Source organism: Gopherus evgoodei, chromosome 8 (assembly GCF_007399415.2).
Source record: "Gopherus evgoodei ecotype Sinaloan lineage chromosome 8, rGopEvg1_v1.p, whole genome shotgun sequence".
NCBI lineage: Eukaryota > Metazoa > Chordata > Testudines > Testudinidae > Gopherus > Gopherus evgoodei.
In genome coordinates, this window is record NC_044329.1 from 84,306,850 (window position 1) to 84,326,925 (window position 20,076).

General features: G+C 38.4%; 1 protein-coding gene across 4 annotated transcripts in view; it reads right to left on the reverse strand.

The window, feature by feature from the left end:
- Positions 1–20,076, reverse strand: part of PRKACB (protein kinase cAMP-activated catalytic subunit beta) — a 129,812-nt gene that overhangs the window by 40,370 nt on the left and 69,366 nt on the right. The window contains exon 1 of one of the 4 annotated variants that reach the window (XM_030572330.1): positions 18,296–18,587. The exons of 2 other annotated variants lie outside the window; for them this stretch is intronic. In XM_030572330.1, coding sequence (XP_030428190.1) covers positions 18,296–18,482 — 187 coding nt within the window. In that variant the 5' untranslated portion in view covers positions 18,483–18,587. Of the gene's footprint in view, positions 1–13,787; positions 14,097–18,295; positions 18,588–20,076 lie in introns of those variants that run through there. One more of the 4 variants, XM_030572333.1, reaches the window with a different exon arrangement.

The window sequence follows — 20,076 nt, forward strand, 5'->3', positions numbered from 1 at the left end:
CTCCCAGAGGTCAAGCGTCCGAGGTAAGCGAGACCTACCCAAGATTCTATGTAAGACAAACGTGTGCAGACCTTTTGGAGTTTTTTTAAAATCCCTTTTCTCTTGTGTTATGCTTTTTTCCTCATGTTAAGATTAAATAATATTCTGTTTTAAGGAGACAATCTGGGTCTCTGTATTCACTGCTGGTCACAAGCTCCTGAATCCTGAGCCAAGTCAGGCCTGCTGGAGTAAGCACGATTAATACACAGGGTACTGCATCCTAGGACGTGGTGTAAGAGTGGGAGAACTGTGGGGATTTCACTCAGAGATGAAGGCTTGAGGTCTCACACATTGGGGGTGCACTCAGACACTACAGAAGGGGTCACAGGTACAGCTAGTACTGAACTATGACAATCTGAATTACTCTGCCTTTCTTCCCCTGCCTCCCCCACACAAACACTGAGAGATAAGTATTTGTTTTTCTCAAGTACAACCCACCTACCCTCATGAGCCAACAAGCCAGAAATTTGGGGGTGGGGTGGGGGAGGCAATTTTATGGATAGGATGCATGGAAAGAAAGCAAAAATTAAACTGATCAAACCTAAACACTGAGCACTACTACAAACATCCCATCTGCTGTGCTAAATGCCAGTTTCTGTTTGGCATTTAGCATGCCCTTTATCAACACACAATTTAATTTCAATTCCAGGGACTGTGATATAATAATTTAAAATCTGCAAAGATAATCAGTGTCATAAAATGAAATACTCTATGAAATCTCTACTCTCCAATTACTGACACAATATACAAATACATACAGAGAATGCACAGGCTAATCTTGTTTCAGAAAATAATATATTTACTTAGTTCATTCTGTGAATGAATGCTTAATTTTACAGCCCTAGAGCTACCCTTTATACAGATAAATATGAATGTTTTATGAGTGAAACATGGTACACTAATAACTGGAAGAGCGGTATGGTCTAAATATAGAACATTGGAGAATTCCAGTCCTAAGTCCAACTCTTACACCCACTCACTCTGTGGTCTTGACCAAGTCATAACCTCATTATCTCAGTCTTCCATCTATGAAATGGGCATAATTCGAAAATGCATGTGGCTGAAATGTGGATTTGTTAATCCCTGTAAAAGTCTTTGCAGATGAAAACAGACATAAGTGCTACGTCCCAGGAGATGAATTAGCTTTTCAATTAATCTTCTCCAAATAGAAACCAAATGACCTCACTCAACTGATGACCTGAACAAAAGCAAAATATCTGAGTTTTGACAATGTGAAAGATAGTTGGTAAAAAATAAAACACCAATGCCAGATTGGAGCATGGTATGGGCAAGCTAGTCAGCTCATGAAAAGACAGTTCTGTGGCTTCTAGAATTTTGGTCAGGGTCTTCCATGGTGGTCTTTTCTGGAAAGTATCCAAAATTTTAATGGGTGGCTAGAAATAAGTGATATACACATGGTGGTTTCCTAAAGGAAAAACTTCTGTTTAAAAATACTGCCATTTTGAAGTTAGTAAATTATTTTATTTTAAAAGTAACAGAGTTTTAGGCAAACCTGTAAATGTAGAACACTAGACTGAACTACTTCGCAATCCACAAAACATGCTCTTTGAGCCATGTAAGCCCGGAGAGTTCCTAGTCCTATCATGATAGACTTCCTTAAATTAGTGGGTTTAGCACTCAAGCACCATGGTGACTGGTTCACTTTAAATACAGTACCTAAATCACATCTTGAAAATTAAAATATACAAGACACTTACTATTCATATATTGTTATGAAAGACGTGCAGGGGTCACACCAGCAAGTTCCTTAGACAATACCATGGTAAGAAGTACAGCATTCACTCTAGGCTGCTAGGAAAGGATGCTGGGGTTTTACAAGAATGCTTCCCTGAGAACCCTGCTAGTGAATTCTGTCTTTCGTATCAACCTAGGTCTTTTGGGTGCCTCATAAATTTGAAGCCTTTCTTAATCCCCAAATCTGCCTGCCGGAAGAATTGGTTTATGATCTCTCTCTCTCCCTGTCCCTGTATTGCTCCTGTACCACAGTCCTTTTTGGAGGTGCAGTGGGGGGTCTCTCTCTCTCTCTCTCATGAATACTTCAGTCTCTGCCTTTCCTAGAGTTACCGCTTTTCAAGCTCTAGTGCTCAAGCTTCCCCAAACTGCAGCAGACTGAAAATGACATAATTCTGGTAAGCTTCAGAGCTGCCCACAAGATTTTGAAACAGCAGCAGTGAAATTAGCCATAGTATTGTTTTAATTTTATTCAGTTGCTGCTTGAAAAAACAACAAGCAATGGCAGGGCTCTATGGTTATCTATAGTCTCAGAAAGACAGCTAGCTCTGCATCAATTCAGCATTTTGAATTAAGATCTTCACAACTATGGATACATCTTCACTGTAGAATTAAACCAGGCTAGCCTAGCATGGGTGAAGAATCCTCAGTGAAAATCCTACTCATGCCAGCATAAATGTCTCCACAATAGTGCTGTATTAAAACAGTCTGCTGGGTTCTCCCAGTCCCATGGTTCTCGCAGTCAATGAAACTGTGCCACTTTAAGTATTAATCTGCAGATTGTGCTCTCTCTCCTGTCTGGCATGGTGCTGAAGGCTGTGGCAGTGACGTGAGAACAATACTTAAAGTAAATAAACTTATAACTGGAGTTAATTATTACTAATGAAGTTCTGAAGGTGAAAGCAAATAGCATTTGGAAGCAAGAACTTTTAATTAAAATGTCATTAAGGAATTCAGTCTTCAAACCACAAACTGTTTTGTTGGGCACTCAAATGACTTCTCTGCCTGTTTCTTTCCTGTCCACTAAACATGGAAAAAAAAAAAGTATCATTTGGGGTACATTTCCCAAAATTATGCATCTTATCGATATCACACCACAGATTTACCAAAAGGCTACTGTCAGCATGGGAGGTGGATTTCTTGGATAGCCCTTCTGTTCATATGTTGTAGAAATGGGGCAGGCAAATCTGAGATGAAAATACTAGCCAGCGAGGATAACTTCCAGTGAAGAAGGGAGGAAGTACACAAGTACAGCACAGCCCAGGTAAAATTGTAGGTTATAATTAGAGGACTAACAGAACTCAGGCTTGATTAGCCTCCCTTCTCACTGAAAAGTAGGCAGGTTGCAAGCCTGGGCTGAAGTAAAACCAAAGCTCAAGCCTATATCCTCAGCTGTGCCAGCTAGCCCAGGCTTAAAGAACCCTCAAATCCATGATGGAGGGTTTTCTGTGTGAATGGACAAGGGTTAGGGACAACCACTCAGGCAAGAGCCTGAGCTAACTCTGCAGTGAAGACATAATCTATAAAGGGCCAGAATTTGTTTAAAATTCTGCAGTAATTAACAGAGTAGCTTCCCTCACTAGTCAGAGCAAACTTGCAGCTTGCCAGTCACAATTTCAAGCTCTGACATAGATGAATGGGACTCTTAAACCAAAACACATACAGGGAATGTCTGCAAGTCACCCATGTGCTGGAATACAAATACAAAACAAAAAAATTAGCAAGAGAATGGCTGGGCCAAGAATACTTCACTGCATATAACTAATAGTAAAGGGATAGCGATATTAACTAATCTAATTACACCATTCTGAACCACCTCAGATGGAGACAGAGGGCTAAGGTAGGGAGTAAGGAGCAGAGAGAGAAAATGTAACGGAAAAATATGAGGAACAGCGAAGGAGAGGGAGGCAAGATACAGTGATGAAGTAAGGGGGAAAGGAGAATAAAATGGCAGCTTTCCTTAAAGGACATTTGTTGTACACTTCAGTATGTTTCAACCACTACCCTTAATAAAAAATTTAAATTTAAATATATTACAAATGAACAGTAAAGATGAAAAAGTGATTATTTTCTTCAGTTCTAAGATTACAAAGGATCTAAAACTAAAAACATTAATACTTCAAACAGGATGAATATACTTTATCAAATATTAAAAAGTCTAATCTAAAAGAAATCATATTAGTCACTTAATCCTAGCTTTAAAAAAAGGAAGGCATTCATAATCTAAATGTTGCAGCTAGCCCAGAATATTGAGAGTTGAAGATTTCCTGTGGGAAATATGACTGTCATCAGTTTTCACAACCCTCCCACCTAGCTTTATATCAATCCTCTTGACATCTCAAGCACTTTTTTCTACAATACAGGTACATATTGTAGTGATGCCCTGGAAACACTGGCTATATTTTTTTGGCTAGGTGATCTCTCTTGGGTGGAGGTTGTTTAAACTGCTTGCCTATCCCAGATATATATGAATACAAAACAAGCCAATCAGGTTTTCTAGTACAGACAGAAGCATTTAGCAGATAAAATGTATACACAAATTAGATTGAATTTCTATTTATTTGAGCCATCCATCCCCCAAAATTTCCCACACCAAAAGATGTGGGCCAATGCAATCTTTTTCTTTTCTATAGTACTATACCATCTCTGTACTAAGGGCTAGACTGTCTCTTGAAAATACAGAAATTAAAGAACTATAGCTTGGAGGACTTGTTGGTCTGCTGTCACAGAGACCATTATTTAAGGTTACTGTATTAGAGAACATGTGTAAAGACCTACAGGTAGCTGATCTGTGTATGTCACTCACTGATTAACATCCTGAAAGCAGGTGACATTTGTATCCCACTTCTAACACAGTACATTACATACAGTCCAAATTTACACCTTTCTTGGGATTTATCTGACTGTTAACTTAAACAGAGAGAAAAAATTCAGCCAGAACTTGCTTTAGAACTTGCTTGTTTCTCAGGTTGCTCCTTGGAAAACCCCTCTCCCCCAATCCATAGATACCTCTGCCTCAGATAAACACAAACTCTCATATGTCACTTCAAGCTAAGAGGACAAGTCTGGTTAGGCTACCAGGGTAAATCAGTATAAAAGCTCTGCACCTCTATGTAGGGTTTCAGCAATTCACATCATGCCCAAATGCTGAAATATCCCTTGTGGAGTGTACTTTTAATCTTTAAAGGAAATGGTTGCCTACAGTGACAAACTGAGAAGTATTAGCGGTCCGTTTACAGCCCTTAAATAGCACAGGGACTCTGACTTCCTGAAGAAGGAAGTCATGTGTAAATAAACAAATTTTCACATTTCTATGCACATCAAGTACACATCACAATTTGTCTTCATCTACGTGAGAAAGGGTTAGGCAGAAACTAGACAAGGCTACTTATTATACTGTATTGATAATAGAGCAACTACTTTAGAGAGAGAAATAGGATAAAGCCATAGTATGAGACTGTCCTGATAAGAGGAAAGGCATGAGTAGAACAGAAAAGAACTGCAAGCTCACATGCTATCCTGCTAGAAATGACTGCTGTTAGAAAAATTATCTTGCAAGTGAAATATAAATAAGGAAAGAACCAAATTATCTACAGGGGACTCAAGGAGATATAATATGGTGTCTAATGTAGAAGACTGCTCTAAAGAATCTGAATAATGGGGAACAGGAAACTTCAGTTATGTATTGTGCCTTTAAATAGCATAATAAGTAATTACCTGCACTGTTAGGGTATGTCTACCTGGGGATAAAAAGCCCATGGCTAGCCTGAGTCAGGCCTGTGAAGTTTGGGCTCTGGACTGAAAAACTGCTGTCTAGACAGTCAGGCTTGGGCAGGAGCCAGAGCCCTGGGACCCTGTGAGGGCAGAGGGTCCCAGAGTTTGGACTGGAGCTCAAGCCCAAATGTCTATACAGCAGAGTTTAGCCTAGCAGCCTGAGTCCCGCAAGATCAAATTATTTTAGCTAACCCAGGCCAGCAGTGGCCGTGATGTGGCGCTTTTATACCCATATAGACATACTCTTAAGGCAAAGCATTCATAAAAACAAACGGGCCCATGTAAAAACTGTAAGCTGGAGGAAACAACTCTTTTGATGGAGAATATTTAAGAGATGCATGAGTGATTGATTAAGCCCTAGACTTTACAAGAATGCCACAGAGGTACCTTTCTTTCTAGAAAACAAGAATAACTTTATTTAATGTAACCATTTTCTCTCTCATACTCCAGACTAAGTGCAGTGAATCTCAGTATCTGATGACTGGGAACTCTGACACCTGTGTAGTCTCCTTAGCTGACTGCTCCTAGCATCCACTTGAGAGTTCATCTTGAATCCTACAGTATATGTTTTGATTCAGCTATTTTAGGTCCAATAGCAGGTACGTGCACCAAGTTCCTCAAACCTGGCTTCTCTGGAACTGACCCCTTCACGGCAATGAAGTACTTAGCAACCTCCAGAAACAGAGCTCTCTATCTGAAAAGGGACACAAAACAAACAACTATCCTGGATGCATGAAGGACAATCAGGAATTCTATTAAATATCTCTTTTTTCGTATTGAAATAACCATTTATCTAACCTGATCAAAGCCCAAACTGGCTGTTAAATCTGGTATGTTCCTTCCCCATAGGGGTGCATCTCAGAGAAGGAGAAATTGTCAGAATAAGCGTTTGCCTAGTTTTGGATTTTTTTTAGTCTCAGTAAAGGTGCCAAATGACTGTCCAATCTTCCAAAAAGAATAGATAGGAACTTGAATTTAAAATGTTTTACAAGTTTTGAAAAGTTATGCTTAGGGCCCTACAGAATTCACGGCCATGAAAAATACATCACAGACCCATGAAATCTGGTCTCCGTGAAATCTAGTCTTGTGTGTGCTTTTACCATGTACTATACAGATTTCACAGAGGAGACCAGCATTTCTCAAACTGACCCAAAAGGGAGTTGCAGGTGGGGTTTGCACCCTTACTTCTGCACTGCTGCTAGAAGTATTGCTACCCTTACTTCTGCGCAGTCTTCATATCTGGGCAGCTGGAGAGCAACAGTGGCTGGCTGGGTGCCCAGCTTTGAAGGCAGTACCCAGCCAGCAGCAGTGCATAATAAGGGTAGTGATACCATATTATGCCACCCTTACTTCTGCACTGCTGCCTTCAGAGCTGGTTGCCCAGAGAACGGAGGTTGCTGACTGAGGGCCCAGCTCTGCAGGCAGGAGCGCAGAAGTAAGGCTGGTAATACCATACCCATGCCATCCTTACTTCCACGCTGAGGCTGGCAGCGGCTCTGCCTTCAGAACTGGGCACCCGCCCAGCAGCCACCACTCTCCAGCTGCCCAGCTCTGAAGGCATTATTGCCACCAGCAGCAGTGCAGAAGTAAGGGGAACAGTACTGCAACACCCCCTACAATAACTTTGCGACTCCTCCCACGAGTCCTTTTTTTCGGATCAGGATCCTTACAATTATAAGACCTTGATATTTCAGATTTAAATAACCACAATCATGAAATTTAAGATTTTTAAAATGCTATGACCATGAAATTGACCAAAATGGACTATGAATTTGGAAGGGGCCTAAGTTATGCTGTTTCAACTATCCTGCTGTTTCAACTATCCTACTCACCAAAAGTGACATTCACTTGATTTGGTCTTCACCAAGCTCTGCTCTCTCTCCTTCAATCTCTCTGTTACTGCGTTCCCCCTGTCCATCACACTGTCATCAGCCTTCTTGTGATTTCGCATCTGTTCACAGCCCTCTCTTCTCTGCCTTCTCTTCCACTGATTTGGCTGTTGGCTCTCTCCACACCTCCTTGTTCTCCACCCTTGATTCTTTGTCCCCTCTCCCATAGCAAGGTCCATCCTGCCACCCCACAGCCCAGGTTCACCCCCAAAACCCATGTCTTTTGCTCCTCCTCTTATGTTGCAAAGTGTCTTTGGTGAAAATCCATGACCAGACTGATTCCTTATACTACGAATTCGTTCTCTCCTCCTTCTCTTCTTCTATCTTCTTAGCTAAACAACTTTCTTCAACTTAACTGAATCCCATGTCCTCCATCTCAGCTGTTTTTACTATACCACCTTTAACTCACTCCTCAAAACCTCCCCACTGCTCTTCCGGCCTCTGCTTCTCTCAACACAGGACCTCACCAAGGGAAAACTGACAAAATACATTGTGACCTTGCCCCTCACCTTGGCTCACCTTCTGTTTGATTAAAAAACAGAAACAAAAAAAAATAGTATTTTTCAATTCATCTCATACAAGTACTGTAGTGCAATCTCCTTATTGTGACAGTGCAACTTACAAATGTAGAATTTTTTTTATATAACTGCACTCAGAATGTAACAATGTAAAACTTTAGTGCCTACAAGTCCACTCAGTCCCACTTCTTCAGCCAATCACTAAGACAAACAAGTATGTTTACATTTACGGGAGATAATGCTGCCTGCTTATTTACAATGTCACCTGAAAGTGAGAACAGGCATTTGCATGGCACTGTTGTAGTCAGTGTTGCAAGGTATTTACATGCCAGAAATGCTGAACATTTGTTTGCCCCTTCATGCTATGACTTACAGAAGTTTTACAGTGCAAATATTTGTAATAAAAATAATCTAAAGTGAGCACTGTACACCTTGTATTCTGGGTTGTAACTGAAATCAGTATATTTGAAAATTTAGAAAAACATCCACAAATATTAAAATTGGTATTCTCATTGTTCAACAGTGCGATATAACTGCTATTAATCACAATTTTGTAATCTTACGATTAATAACTTATTTTTTTAAATAGTTTGACAGCCCTACCTTAAACTCAAGCTAACTGCCTTGTGAGAATATGGGATTGAAGCATGAGTGCTGTCAGTGCTGGAACTAGTAATGCAATGGTGATGCAGCAGTTTCAGTTACATTACCTCATAATATGCTAATCCAATCTCCTTGTTCTGCTAGTCCAATTACTTTGTGTAGTTTGAGTGCTGTTTCGGAGTATGGTCAATTTTAACGCCACACACTGAAGCTAGGTTACCTTCAGTGGAGCAACTAAAACATACTAACTCAAGCTAAATGTTGTAGGCAAGACAAGTCCTTCAGAAGGAAAGAGCCATGGAAAAGAAAAGGTGATGCAAATGCAGGAAGTATCTGCACCATCCAGACAGTTGCGGTAGCACTTGTATGCTTGAGCTTGAGAAATTAGCTGCCACCTCTGTTTGGGCGCCAAATTGTTCTTCCAGCTTGTGTAGTGCTGTGATGGGGAAATGGCCTTAGTGGAGGTTGTGGGCCATTCTTTTGATGGGTTTGGGACTTTCTCTATGCCCGATGCAAAAGAATATGGAAATGTAGGTTTGTGGAATCCATCCACAAACAGAATATGCAGCTTTTTTTATTCTAATTTATGAACAAAACTTTTCAAAAAACCCCAACAAAATCTATGATAAAATGCAATAAAATAACGTACTTGAGTAACAAAATTCAAAGCTGATATAACTGATTCCATCAATCTAATCTTTGTGATATCACAAATCAAACTGGGAGACAGGAGGAGGAGCTACCCATCAGCCTACAAGGGGTATGTGTGTGTGTGTGCATGTGTGTGTCTGGGGGAGGCGGGGTATTAAAAGACATAGAAGGGACATTCTGGGCAAGATTTTTAGAACTAACAGGAGCATTCAAGGCAGACAAGGCTGTTGCAGAGAAGCTAAATGAATTATTTGTGTTGGTCTTCATTGCAGAGGATGTGAGGGAGATTCCCACACCTGAGCCATTTGTTTTAGGTGACAAATCTGAAGGACTAGCCTAGATTAAGGTGTCAATAGAGGTGGTTTTGGAACAAATTGATAAACTAAACAATAAGTAGTCATCAGGACAAGATGGTATTCATCCAAGAGTTCTGAAGGAACTCAAATGTGAAATTGCAAAGGTTAACTGTGGTATGCTAATGTAATATATATATTTTTTAAATGCTCCATAGGCGATCCTGACAATTACAGGTCAGTAAGCCAAATTTCAGTACCAGGCAAATTGCTTGACACCACAGTAAAGAAAAGAATTATCAGACACATAAATTAACACGATATGTTGGGGAAGAGTCAACATGGCTTTTGTAAAGGGAAATCATGCCTCCCCAATCTATTAGAATTCTTTGAGAGTGTCAAGAAACGTGTGGACAAGGGTGATCCAGTGGACACAGTATACAGGAACTCCTCACTTAAAGTTGTAGTTATGTTCCTGAAAAATGCGACTTTAAGCGAAACGATGTCAAGCAAACCCAATTTCCCCCATAAGAATTAATGTAAATGAGGGGTTTAGGTTCCAGGGAAATTTTTTTCACCAGACAAAAGACTCATACACACACTTACACACACACAGTATAAGTTTTAAACAAACAATTTAATACTGGTACACAGTGATGATGATTGTGAAGTTTGGTTGAGGTGGAGGAGTGTGAGGGTGAGATATTTCCCAGGGAATGCCTTACTGCTAAATGAACTAGCAATTGACTGAGCCCTCAAGGGTTAACTCTCAACACTCTACAAGGCAGCAGGAAAGGAGGGAGGGAAGACAGACACCCAGCCTGTTTGGGAGAGAGAAAATGTGCATTTTCCCTTTAAGTAGCTGACCCCAGGCCTCAGTACACTGCCTTGCTAATTAAATCAGCTTGTTGAGACCTGAGACAGCAGCTACTGCCTAGCAGCTCTCTCCCTCTGTCATGTGTCCCCCCTGCTTTATGGAAGATGATGTAAGCGGGGTGCAGGAGCAGGGGGGAGGGGGAGACATCTTGACAGTAGTTCCCCTCTTCCACCCATACAGCAAGCAGGAGCAGCTCTAAGGCAAAGGGCAGGAGCGGCACATGGCAGTGGGGGGAGGGACAGCTCCTGCACAGGGAACTTAGGGGAAAGGAGAGCTGGTGGAGGGGCTGCTGGTCCACCCTAGTTCCAACCACCCACCAGCTAGCTGCAAGGGGCTGCTCTTCCTGCAAGCAGTGGACAAAACAGGCGGCTGCCAAATGACATTAGAAGGGAGCATTTCACAACTTTAAACAAGCATGTTCCCTAATTGATCAGCAACTTAACATCGAAACAACATTAACCGGGACGACTTTAAGTGAGGAGTTCCTGTACCTGCACTTTCAGAAAGCCCTTGACAAGGTCCCTAAGGCTCTTAAGCAAAGTAAGCAGTAATGGATAAGGAAGGAAGGTCTTCTCACAGATCAGTAACTGGTTAAAAGACAGGAATGAAGAGAGGTAATTTTCCTGGGCTTCCAATAATCTGTTTTGGGACCTGCGCTGTTCAACGTATTCATAATTGATCTGCAGATACAAAGTTTTTCAAGATGGTTAAGTCGAAAGCAGACTGAGAAAAGTTACAAACGTATCTCATGATACTGGGTGCCTGGGCAACAAAATGGGAGATGAAATTCAATGTTAATAAATGCAAAGTAATGCATATTGGAAAACATAATCCAACTATACACACAAAATCGTGGGGTCTAAATTAGCTTTTTCCAAGATCTCTTTCTTGTGTCACTGCAGATAGTTTTCTGAAAACATTCGCTCCACGTATGGTGGCAGTCAAAAAAAAAAACAAAAACTAAGAACCATAAGGAAAGAGTCAGATAATAAGACAGAAAATATCACACTACTACATAAATTGATGGTACACCCACACCTTGAAGACTGTGTGCCATCCTGGATGCCCCATCTCAAAAAAGATATGTGAGAATTGGAAAAGGTACAGAGAAAAATTATTAGGGGTACGGAACAACTTCTGTATGATGAAAAATTGAGACTGGGACCGTTCAGCTTGGTGAAGAGATGACTAAGGAGGGATATGATAGAGATCTATAAAATCATAAATGTTGTGGAGTAACTAAGTGTCATCTACCCCTTCACATAACACAAGAACCAGGGGTCACTCACTCAAATTAATAATCAGCAGGTTTAAAACAGATAAAAGGAAGTACTTCTTCACACAATGCATAGTCAACCTGGGGAACTCATTGCCAGGGGATGTTGTGAAGGCCAAACTATAAGTGGGTTCAAAAAAGAACTTGATCATTTCATGGAGGATAGGTCCATCAATGGCTATTAACCAAGATGGTCATGGATGCAACCCCATGCTCTGGGTGTTTTAAGCCTCTGAGTGCCAGAAGCTTGTAGTGGACAGCAGGGTATGGATCACTCCACAATCTACCTGTTCTATTTATTCCCTCTGAAGCATCAGGCATTCGCCACTGTTGGAAGACAGGACACTGGGCTAGATGGTAATTGGTCTGACCCAGTTTGGCCATTTGTATGTTAAATCAGCACAGGCAATTTCACACATAATTATTACCATGACCACATGATACTGATCAAACTCAGTAAATATATGTCTCACATCTGCACATGCAGTGTTCTGAAATCTGGCCTTATGTTGTAAAAAACTTTATGCCAATGGGGAGCTGGCAACAAAGCATTTCATTTCGGGGAAGATGCCCACAAAACAAATAATGTTACACAGCGTATCTAAACTGAAGTTATATCTGGCAGGCATACTGTAACTTCACCTGTCTTTCCCATATCCTATGTCATCTATGTGGGATAAATCTCAGCAGTACTAGTACTCTGAATACAGTAGAACCTCAGAGTTATGAATGCCAGAGTTATGAACCACACACCTCATTTGGAACCAGAAATACGCAATCAGGCAGCAGCAGAGACCAAAAAAAACAAAAAAAAAGGGGAGGGGGAGGGGAATACAGTATAGTACCCTGTTAAATGTAAACTACTAAAAAAAAAAGAATTAAAGTGAAAGCAGCGTTTTTTTCTGCATAGTAGTTTCAAAGCTGTATTAAGTCATTGTTCAGTTGTAAACTTTTCAAAGAATAAGCATAATGTTTTGTTCAGAGTTACATTTCAAAGCTGTATTAAGTCATTGTTCAGTTGTAAACTTTTCAAAGAATAAGCATAATGTTTTGTTCAGAGTTACAAACAGTCCAGAGATACGAATAACCTCCATTCCCCAGGTGTTCGTAACTCTGAAGTTCTACTGTAATCTCAATTTGTGGAGTAAATAAAATCCCTTTTTTTAAAAAAAAAAACGGTAAATTTAAAGAAAAAGCTCAAGAAAGATATAGATTATTTAAAAATTCCTCCATTCTCCAACTTTCAAAACAAATTATTTCTGAGAAATAAAATGGTGTGTATTTTGGGTTTATATATTTTGATTCAACTTTGACTGGTATGCCAAAATGGAATAGACTGCTTCACAAATCTTTATCTCAATTTACATTTATATAAAAGATCATTAACAATATTAACAATCATCAAGTTTTTGGTAAACAAATATTGCCTGACTAATTTACTAAATATGTTGTAATTCTAAGTGCCAAATACCTTGATTTAAGACAGACTCTCATTCCCTCCATGAATGACTGCAACAATTCTGCTGTCCCATTTAGACAGAATAAAAGCTATCGCAGAACAAGTTTGTTCATGGAATTCAGTAGTAAAAGACCAAAAATGTCTAGAATTTGAAAATTATAATTACAAAAATTTCAGAAGACTCTGCAGTTTGAAGTACTGCTTTGCATACATTCACATAAAATTGTAATAGAACAACTTAATGAACTATACCAAAGGAAAAGATAAGCTTTAAATAAAGTGATTTAATTCAGGATCACATTACAAATTCCTCATCTGAAATTTGATGCCTTCTATTTACTGATTTGGAATCAGATTATTTCTAATAAGAAAGCTTTAGCAATATTAAAATTTAAAATATTAATTAAATCTCTATTATGCAAAGAAAAGAAGATGCATCCTCATGTTTGATACAAAACAAACCTTTATGATTTGTCATTTTGTATTACTCATACTGACTCAATTATGAAAAAAAGCTTAATATATTAATTTAATATATTAATTAATGTTGTATATGTGGAAAAGATTGAGGAACAGGGTAGATTTTTTCCATATTGTGAAGACAGTATTATTAAATAAAAACAGACTGTAATGTCACAGGTAATAAAAAGACTTACCATTCATAGTGAAAAGCCAGCTTTCAGAAACATATTGCTCATAATATTAATCCAACATTTGAGGAAGTTATGTTCATCTCTAGAAATACAAGAACTGATCCAGTAAACACACACACACACACGAACTGTAATAGATAGCACACAGAAATCCAGAAATCTTGTCTTCATTAAGAACTCCTTGAGATGTGAAACAACTATCAAATACAAAATACCAGTAATGAACACCAGATCAATATTCAGGATGTGGATGCTCAAGTTTGCTCATTAAACTACTTGTTTTCTACCCAGCATTACCTCTACATGTCTAAAGCAACTGAAAATGGCAGGGGGGAAAAAGCACTAAAAAGCCAGGATGTTTTAAGATGTTCTCAATTCTATCAAGCACTGGTTGTTTCCATGGCAACCTTAGACCAGAATTATCTGTTGAGTTCTACTCAACCAGTAGTTACTCTAAAGCTTTAATCAATCCACACAACGTACACCTCTATATTTAAGATTTAACATTTCTCCCCACACAGTTAGCATTTATCCTGCTGAAGCTCTATTGTGTTTTTCCAAAGGCTTACAAGACGTTCTACGTTAATGCATATAACGTCTTTTAAATATATTTAGTGTCATGCTGAATCAGCAACCTAAATTAAATTCTCTCCACTATTAATCACCCATACACTCACATTTTAGTGAGAATCCCAGTATTCACATCTATTAAAACAATGTAATGTTAGTGATTCTTCTAATGAGTTGTGTTACTAAGATTGCTAATGTCATCTAATTTTTCATAATTTTTGGAAAATGGAAGGTTAGTGTGAGTAATGGAGGTAGGTGATTTGGAGACTGGGATTTGCAGCAGTAAGACATATCTTAACCACTCCTATCTTCATATTAAAAATATAGAGTAGATGCTCAACTGATCATGTTAAATATATCTGGAACTGAAAATGAAATATACAATTCTGAATACTAAAATAATATTAATTTGGTACTGAAGGTTTTACATCATTATAAATGTTGGCTAATGGCCAGTTTAAATTATTCAAACACATATACACTCTGTCAATTTTCCCCTATAAAATTAAAGCTGTGCAGTATGAAGAATCAAAATTTCCTCTCATAGGAATCTAAAAATGACATAAAATAATCTCATACACCATCTGAGGATCTAAATACGCTTTTAGAAACATTTTATCTATTTTACAGATTGAGAAACTGAAACACAGAGAGGACAAATGATTTGTTCAAGGCCAAACACTGAGTTAATGGCAGAGCCAGGAAGAAAACCCGGGTTCAGAATACATACCCCATTACCTTACTCATAGCACTAAACCACAAGCCTAGATAACTAAAGGCACTAAAAAACCACAAAGAAGCAACTTCCTCTTTAAGTGCAGTAGTTGCATCAGAAATTGCTTTACAAAAGAGGTACAAGAGAAACAGAGCATTCACGACATTCCATTATAGTAGAGGGTATTATATTAACTAAATGTACTTTAAAATTGATGCCACTTCAGTACTTAATATATTTATAAGGGTTCTCTTGTTCATGTTTCTTTCTAGAATTATAGAGTATATTTGCTTGGGAGAGTTCAGGAACAAATTACCAGGTCTGCAGAATTTGGTGTCACCTAAGCAGTTAATAAGAACACTACAACTGCAGAGACACAGGTAGGAGGACATTTACGAACATTTAAAAATCCCTTATCAAAAAATTACATTATGCTGCTTATTTAGATAAGTGCTTATCAATAAACTTAAATTTTATGCTACATTATTCTAGAACATGAAGGAAAGTGATTATGCAGCCAGATATGATCAAGACTACTCCTCTTCTACTTTCTGCTGTACTCTGTGAAAGCACAACGAGAGAAGAAAATACTAAAAATATTTGACTCTTAAGAGGAAAAGCAAGACAATTTTCTACTCAGGTGTAGACAGGCATTCTGACTACACCACTGCATTCACTGTTAGTAGTGATAGTAGTGAATTAAGAGTCCTAAATTTACCATATAGACACAAACCCATACGTGGCTTGGCATTATTCTTTGTCTATAGATGATCTAAACTGAGAGCAAAGATTTAGAATTAATATCTGCAAATTTCAACTTAAAATGACACACATATCCATGACTGCTTGGCTACTAGTTCACAAACTTTGCTGATACAAAAATGCTACAACCAACATGCATAATTATTGCTTAAAATATTACTTTAAGAACAAGCACTCATTCACTTTGTTTATCATCAGACATGACATTCCATTTCCTCTTCAAACAAGTCATGCAATCAAGCTTGCCCTAAAATACAGGCTTGTATGCAAACAGGACCCAGTTTGTGAAGATAGTAGGTCAATACCGTTTTTTCATTTTATTAAATGACAGTGCTGCAGTATTTTTCAAGCAGTGTTCTCAACATTATAATAATTTATTGGAAGCTTGAAATAGTGTCTGATGAAATGTATTCTCTCCCTCTTGTGAATACACACTTGTTTGGAGTGGTACAGACACATTTAGGGATCCTAGGGCTCAGTGGTTCATTATGTTTGGTAGTTTCTACTCAGTTTCCCTCAAAACTCATTCTTCTATCAATAGATGGGGTTTCATATTAAGTTGTTTTTCGAGTATCTGACTGTGCCATATACATTAATAAATAAAGCCTCACAACACAAGCGAGGGAAGTGTAAGGACGTAGAGAAGAAGTAGCCTCATTTTGCAAAGGGCAACTCTGAGGCACAGAGTAGTCAAGTGACTTGCTAAGGTTCCCATAGAGAGCTTATGGCACAGCCAAGAATGGGACCCCTACCTCCCAATTCCCATTCTTGTGCCTTAATGACAAAGCTATCCTTCCATCTCAAAGTGTCAGACATTTGGCCCATCCAAATCACGCGGATCTCAGGGAGAGAACAGAATCAAGGACCATTAATATCAAGGTCCTACGCTTCCATTCTGCCTCCCTTGATAAACAGCAGCATGATTCTGACAGAGCAATACTGAGAAGGCCTACCCCAATGCCTGTGGAACCACAGTGAATTTCATATCACAGAGAAGAACCTGTGAAGTTACCTGTAAAGAAAAAAAATTAGTTTATGCACCGTTTTTACTTTTTATGTATAAAGGTGAGCTGAAAAGTTTTAGGCATCTGAGGTCATGCCATTTCTCCCCGCCCTCACAACACCAATCCTCTTGCTTGCCACCCCACAAAACTAGTCTGTCCATCTCCACCTGAGTTGGGAGATTTTGATTTAATTTATCTTCAATACAAGCATAAACAACTTTCTGGTTTCCATATTTATCTTCCATTTTCCATCTTTTGAGGTTAGGGACATTCCTAATCAGACACATTCATAAATTCAAATTCACAGTAGGCACATGTGTTAACTTGGCCTTTTTCACATGATGATACAATATTATGACAAGCATTTTTTGTTAAGGCCTATTACTTTCAATAGTCAAAATTGCTTGTGGTATTCCAACCTATTGCTGTATCCAAATTCATGTATGAAATTAATACAAGTTATATTTAAAAAACAATTTTAAGGTATATAATAATAAGATAACACATTATTTACTTACATTAATTATAAAAAGTTGCTCCAAAAATAGGAAATAGGGATAATTTACTTAGATTGCAAAATACCTGGTACCTCTCAACTCCACTCACTCAAAAATATGATTGCAAAAAGTATGGATACAAATTACTAAATTAACTGTTTGTTTTGAAGTGGAATATGTACAGAGTAGTGAGGATGATTTTGATCTCATTAACTTTATTATTTTTTTCCTATAATTATGAACTTTGCATATTTTGTGTAATTTAGAAAGTAATGGGGAGAGAGGGTGCACCGCCTGAGCCATATTTCTGATCAAGCGTGTTTTATGCAATACAAATAAGTTTGCCCCTTTCTCTCCCACAAATTAGGAATATATTAAAATCAAAATTATTGATAACTAGTGTTATAAATCAAAGTTACTACACTGAATTAATTTGAAATAGTAAACTGTAAATGTCTGCACCAGTTTTAGTGTTCAAACTCTCATCATAAAATGGATTTTGAAATATCCATTAAAAATAAAAGGACACTATAAATATTAAATAAAAGCCATGTAATTAAGGACCTAATCAGCAAAACATAATAGCCATGCTTCCAAAGTTTACGGCAAAGAAAACCAACAATTTAAAACAAACTAACTATCTATTACTGCTAAAACTAGCAAATTTAGATCTGAAATACTGGGAAGAGAAGTTCACAAAAAATACATAAATTAACTTAAGTTAACATTTGCCTAGCAAAAAGGAAAGCAAACTCACAAGTGAAACTCTGTTACCAGATACCAAGTCCTTGCCAAAGAGAATCAGATTTCCACCTCCATGTTGCAATAGCTCTTTCTTTAAACCAATACTTTGTGTTATACTACAAAAAGTCTGATAGAATATACTCTAGTTTGTCTATTTACTACATAAAATCTTTTAATTAGAAATATGAACTGAATTTTGAATATCTACAGAACACTTACTTGATCTGTCCCACAGGGCAGCTAGTTCGGAGAAATGATGGCTCTCATTTTCCAGAGCCACTTTCTGTTCTTGTAAAGCACCCTTAGAGTGCCTATGAAAAAGTCGGTTAGCAAATCCTTCAAGTTTCTGCAAAGCTGTGGATGTTCCTGTGCACTGGTTACAAGGTAACTCCCGCTGCGCTGCCATCTATATACATTGATAATTTACTTTAAAAAAAAAACAAAAACCCAACCAACCAACCAAAAGAAAATCTAAAAAGGAGCTGAAACAACTTACACAGAAGCTAAGAGCTATGCATGTGTCAAACTTCCTGAATGCAATGTTTTCTAACCACTACTGCTGTTCTACTTCCTGTTAATATAAAACAGCACATTATAGTGTTTTTCTTTGCAAAACTATTTTGTATCAGCTAAAGGTGGCAACTAGGAGAGCTGCAATATTTGCCTTAAACTCTCAGTTTAACAGCTTTTTTCATATAAAAACACATGATGAGATAATGAAAATACACAACGCATGGGATATAAAGTGGAGGAAAGAATCAGAAGCCAGATAAAATTAAAAAATAGTTACCATAAACATACAAACTAAGTGAGTTGCTGGAAAAAAGCAAATGACTCGTTCTATACATCCTTCTCTTAAGATAGTTTTAGTACTACTGTAATTACATTATAGGTAGTTAATTAAATTATGGTATCCCTATATTTTCTACAAGAGTATAATTTTCTAAGCAAGGAGGTTACTTGTTAAAACAAACGATGGTTTGTACTAAACAAAACTGAACAAAGTCACCACTTTTTTCCTTTTACGTTTAGAAAGCCAGAATGGAGTATGATACAGAATAGTTCTTGTGTATATAAGAACAAGAAGCCAGATTCTTCCAATCTTACTCATGCTGAGTTTTACCTTATCCCAAGTGTCTATCAACAAGTCAGTGGGGCCACTTGCTGAGTAAGGTATTACCCAGTCAGAGTACTGCTGGCAGATCCCAGCCCTTAGTAAAGAAAGAAATCCATTTTCCAGCCATCCCAGAAGAAAAACAGAAGGCAATAGAATGACTTAGTTAGCCTGAAACTTTATACACTTAACATATCTGGGAATACCAGGCAATAAGTTGTACAGTGCTGGTCATAGTTCTTTTCTTAGTGATTTCCACTTATTTGCGAGGGCTGCTATCAGTCTTCACCTGAAACACACCTGGTCCTAGCTAGACCCCATCGCTCTCCCCTCTATGAGAGTTCAGGGGACTGTAAAAGGAGGGTGGATGGGATTGGTTTCCTGCTGTCCCCTTCCATAACCCATACCTGCACTGGACATCTGCCACATTTTTTAAATTACTAAGCTGCAATATTTTAACCAAAACTCCCTGCCTACCCTACCAGAATCTTGACCTGCTGTGGGGAAAGCAAACAAACACACACTCCACTCCACCTTAGACAAATCGGGCTTTGAGGGGAAAATTCCTTTCTAGGCCCTAAGAAAAAGGTTATTAGTATAAAACCCACAGTAGATCATGAAGAAGAAATCCACTCCCACTCTAATTCCATTGGTGGGAGGGCAGGTGCTAACCAGCTCAACTTCAGTGAGAGAAGGCTTCCCCAGAACTGCCCCTGGTATAAAATATTTCCACCTCCCCTGGAAGGCCAGTGATCACACCTTCCCACTCTTGGTCCCAGCCACTTTCTGTTCCTCCCTATGCTGTCCAGGTCAACTTTCCCTATCCTCTCCATTTGCTCACAAGATAGGTGAAAGGACAATCAGAAATGTAATGTTACCAACTCTC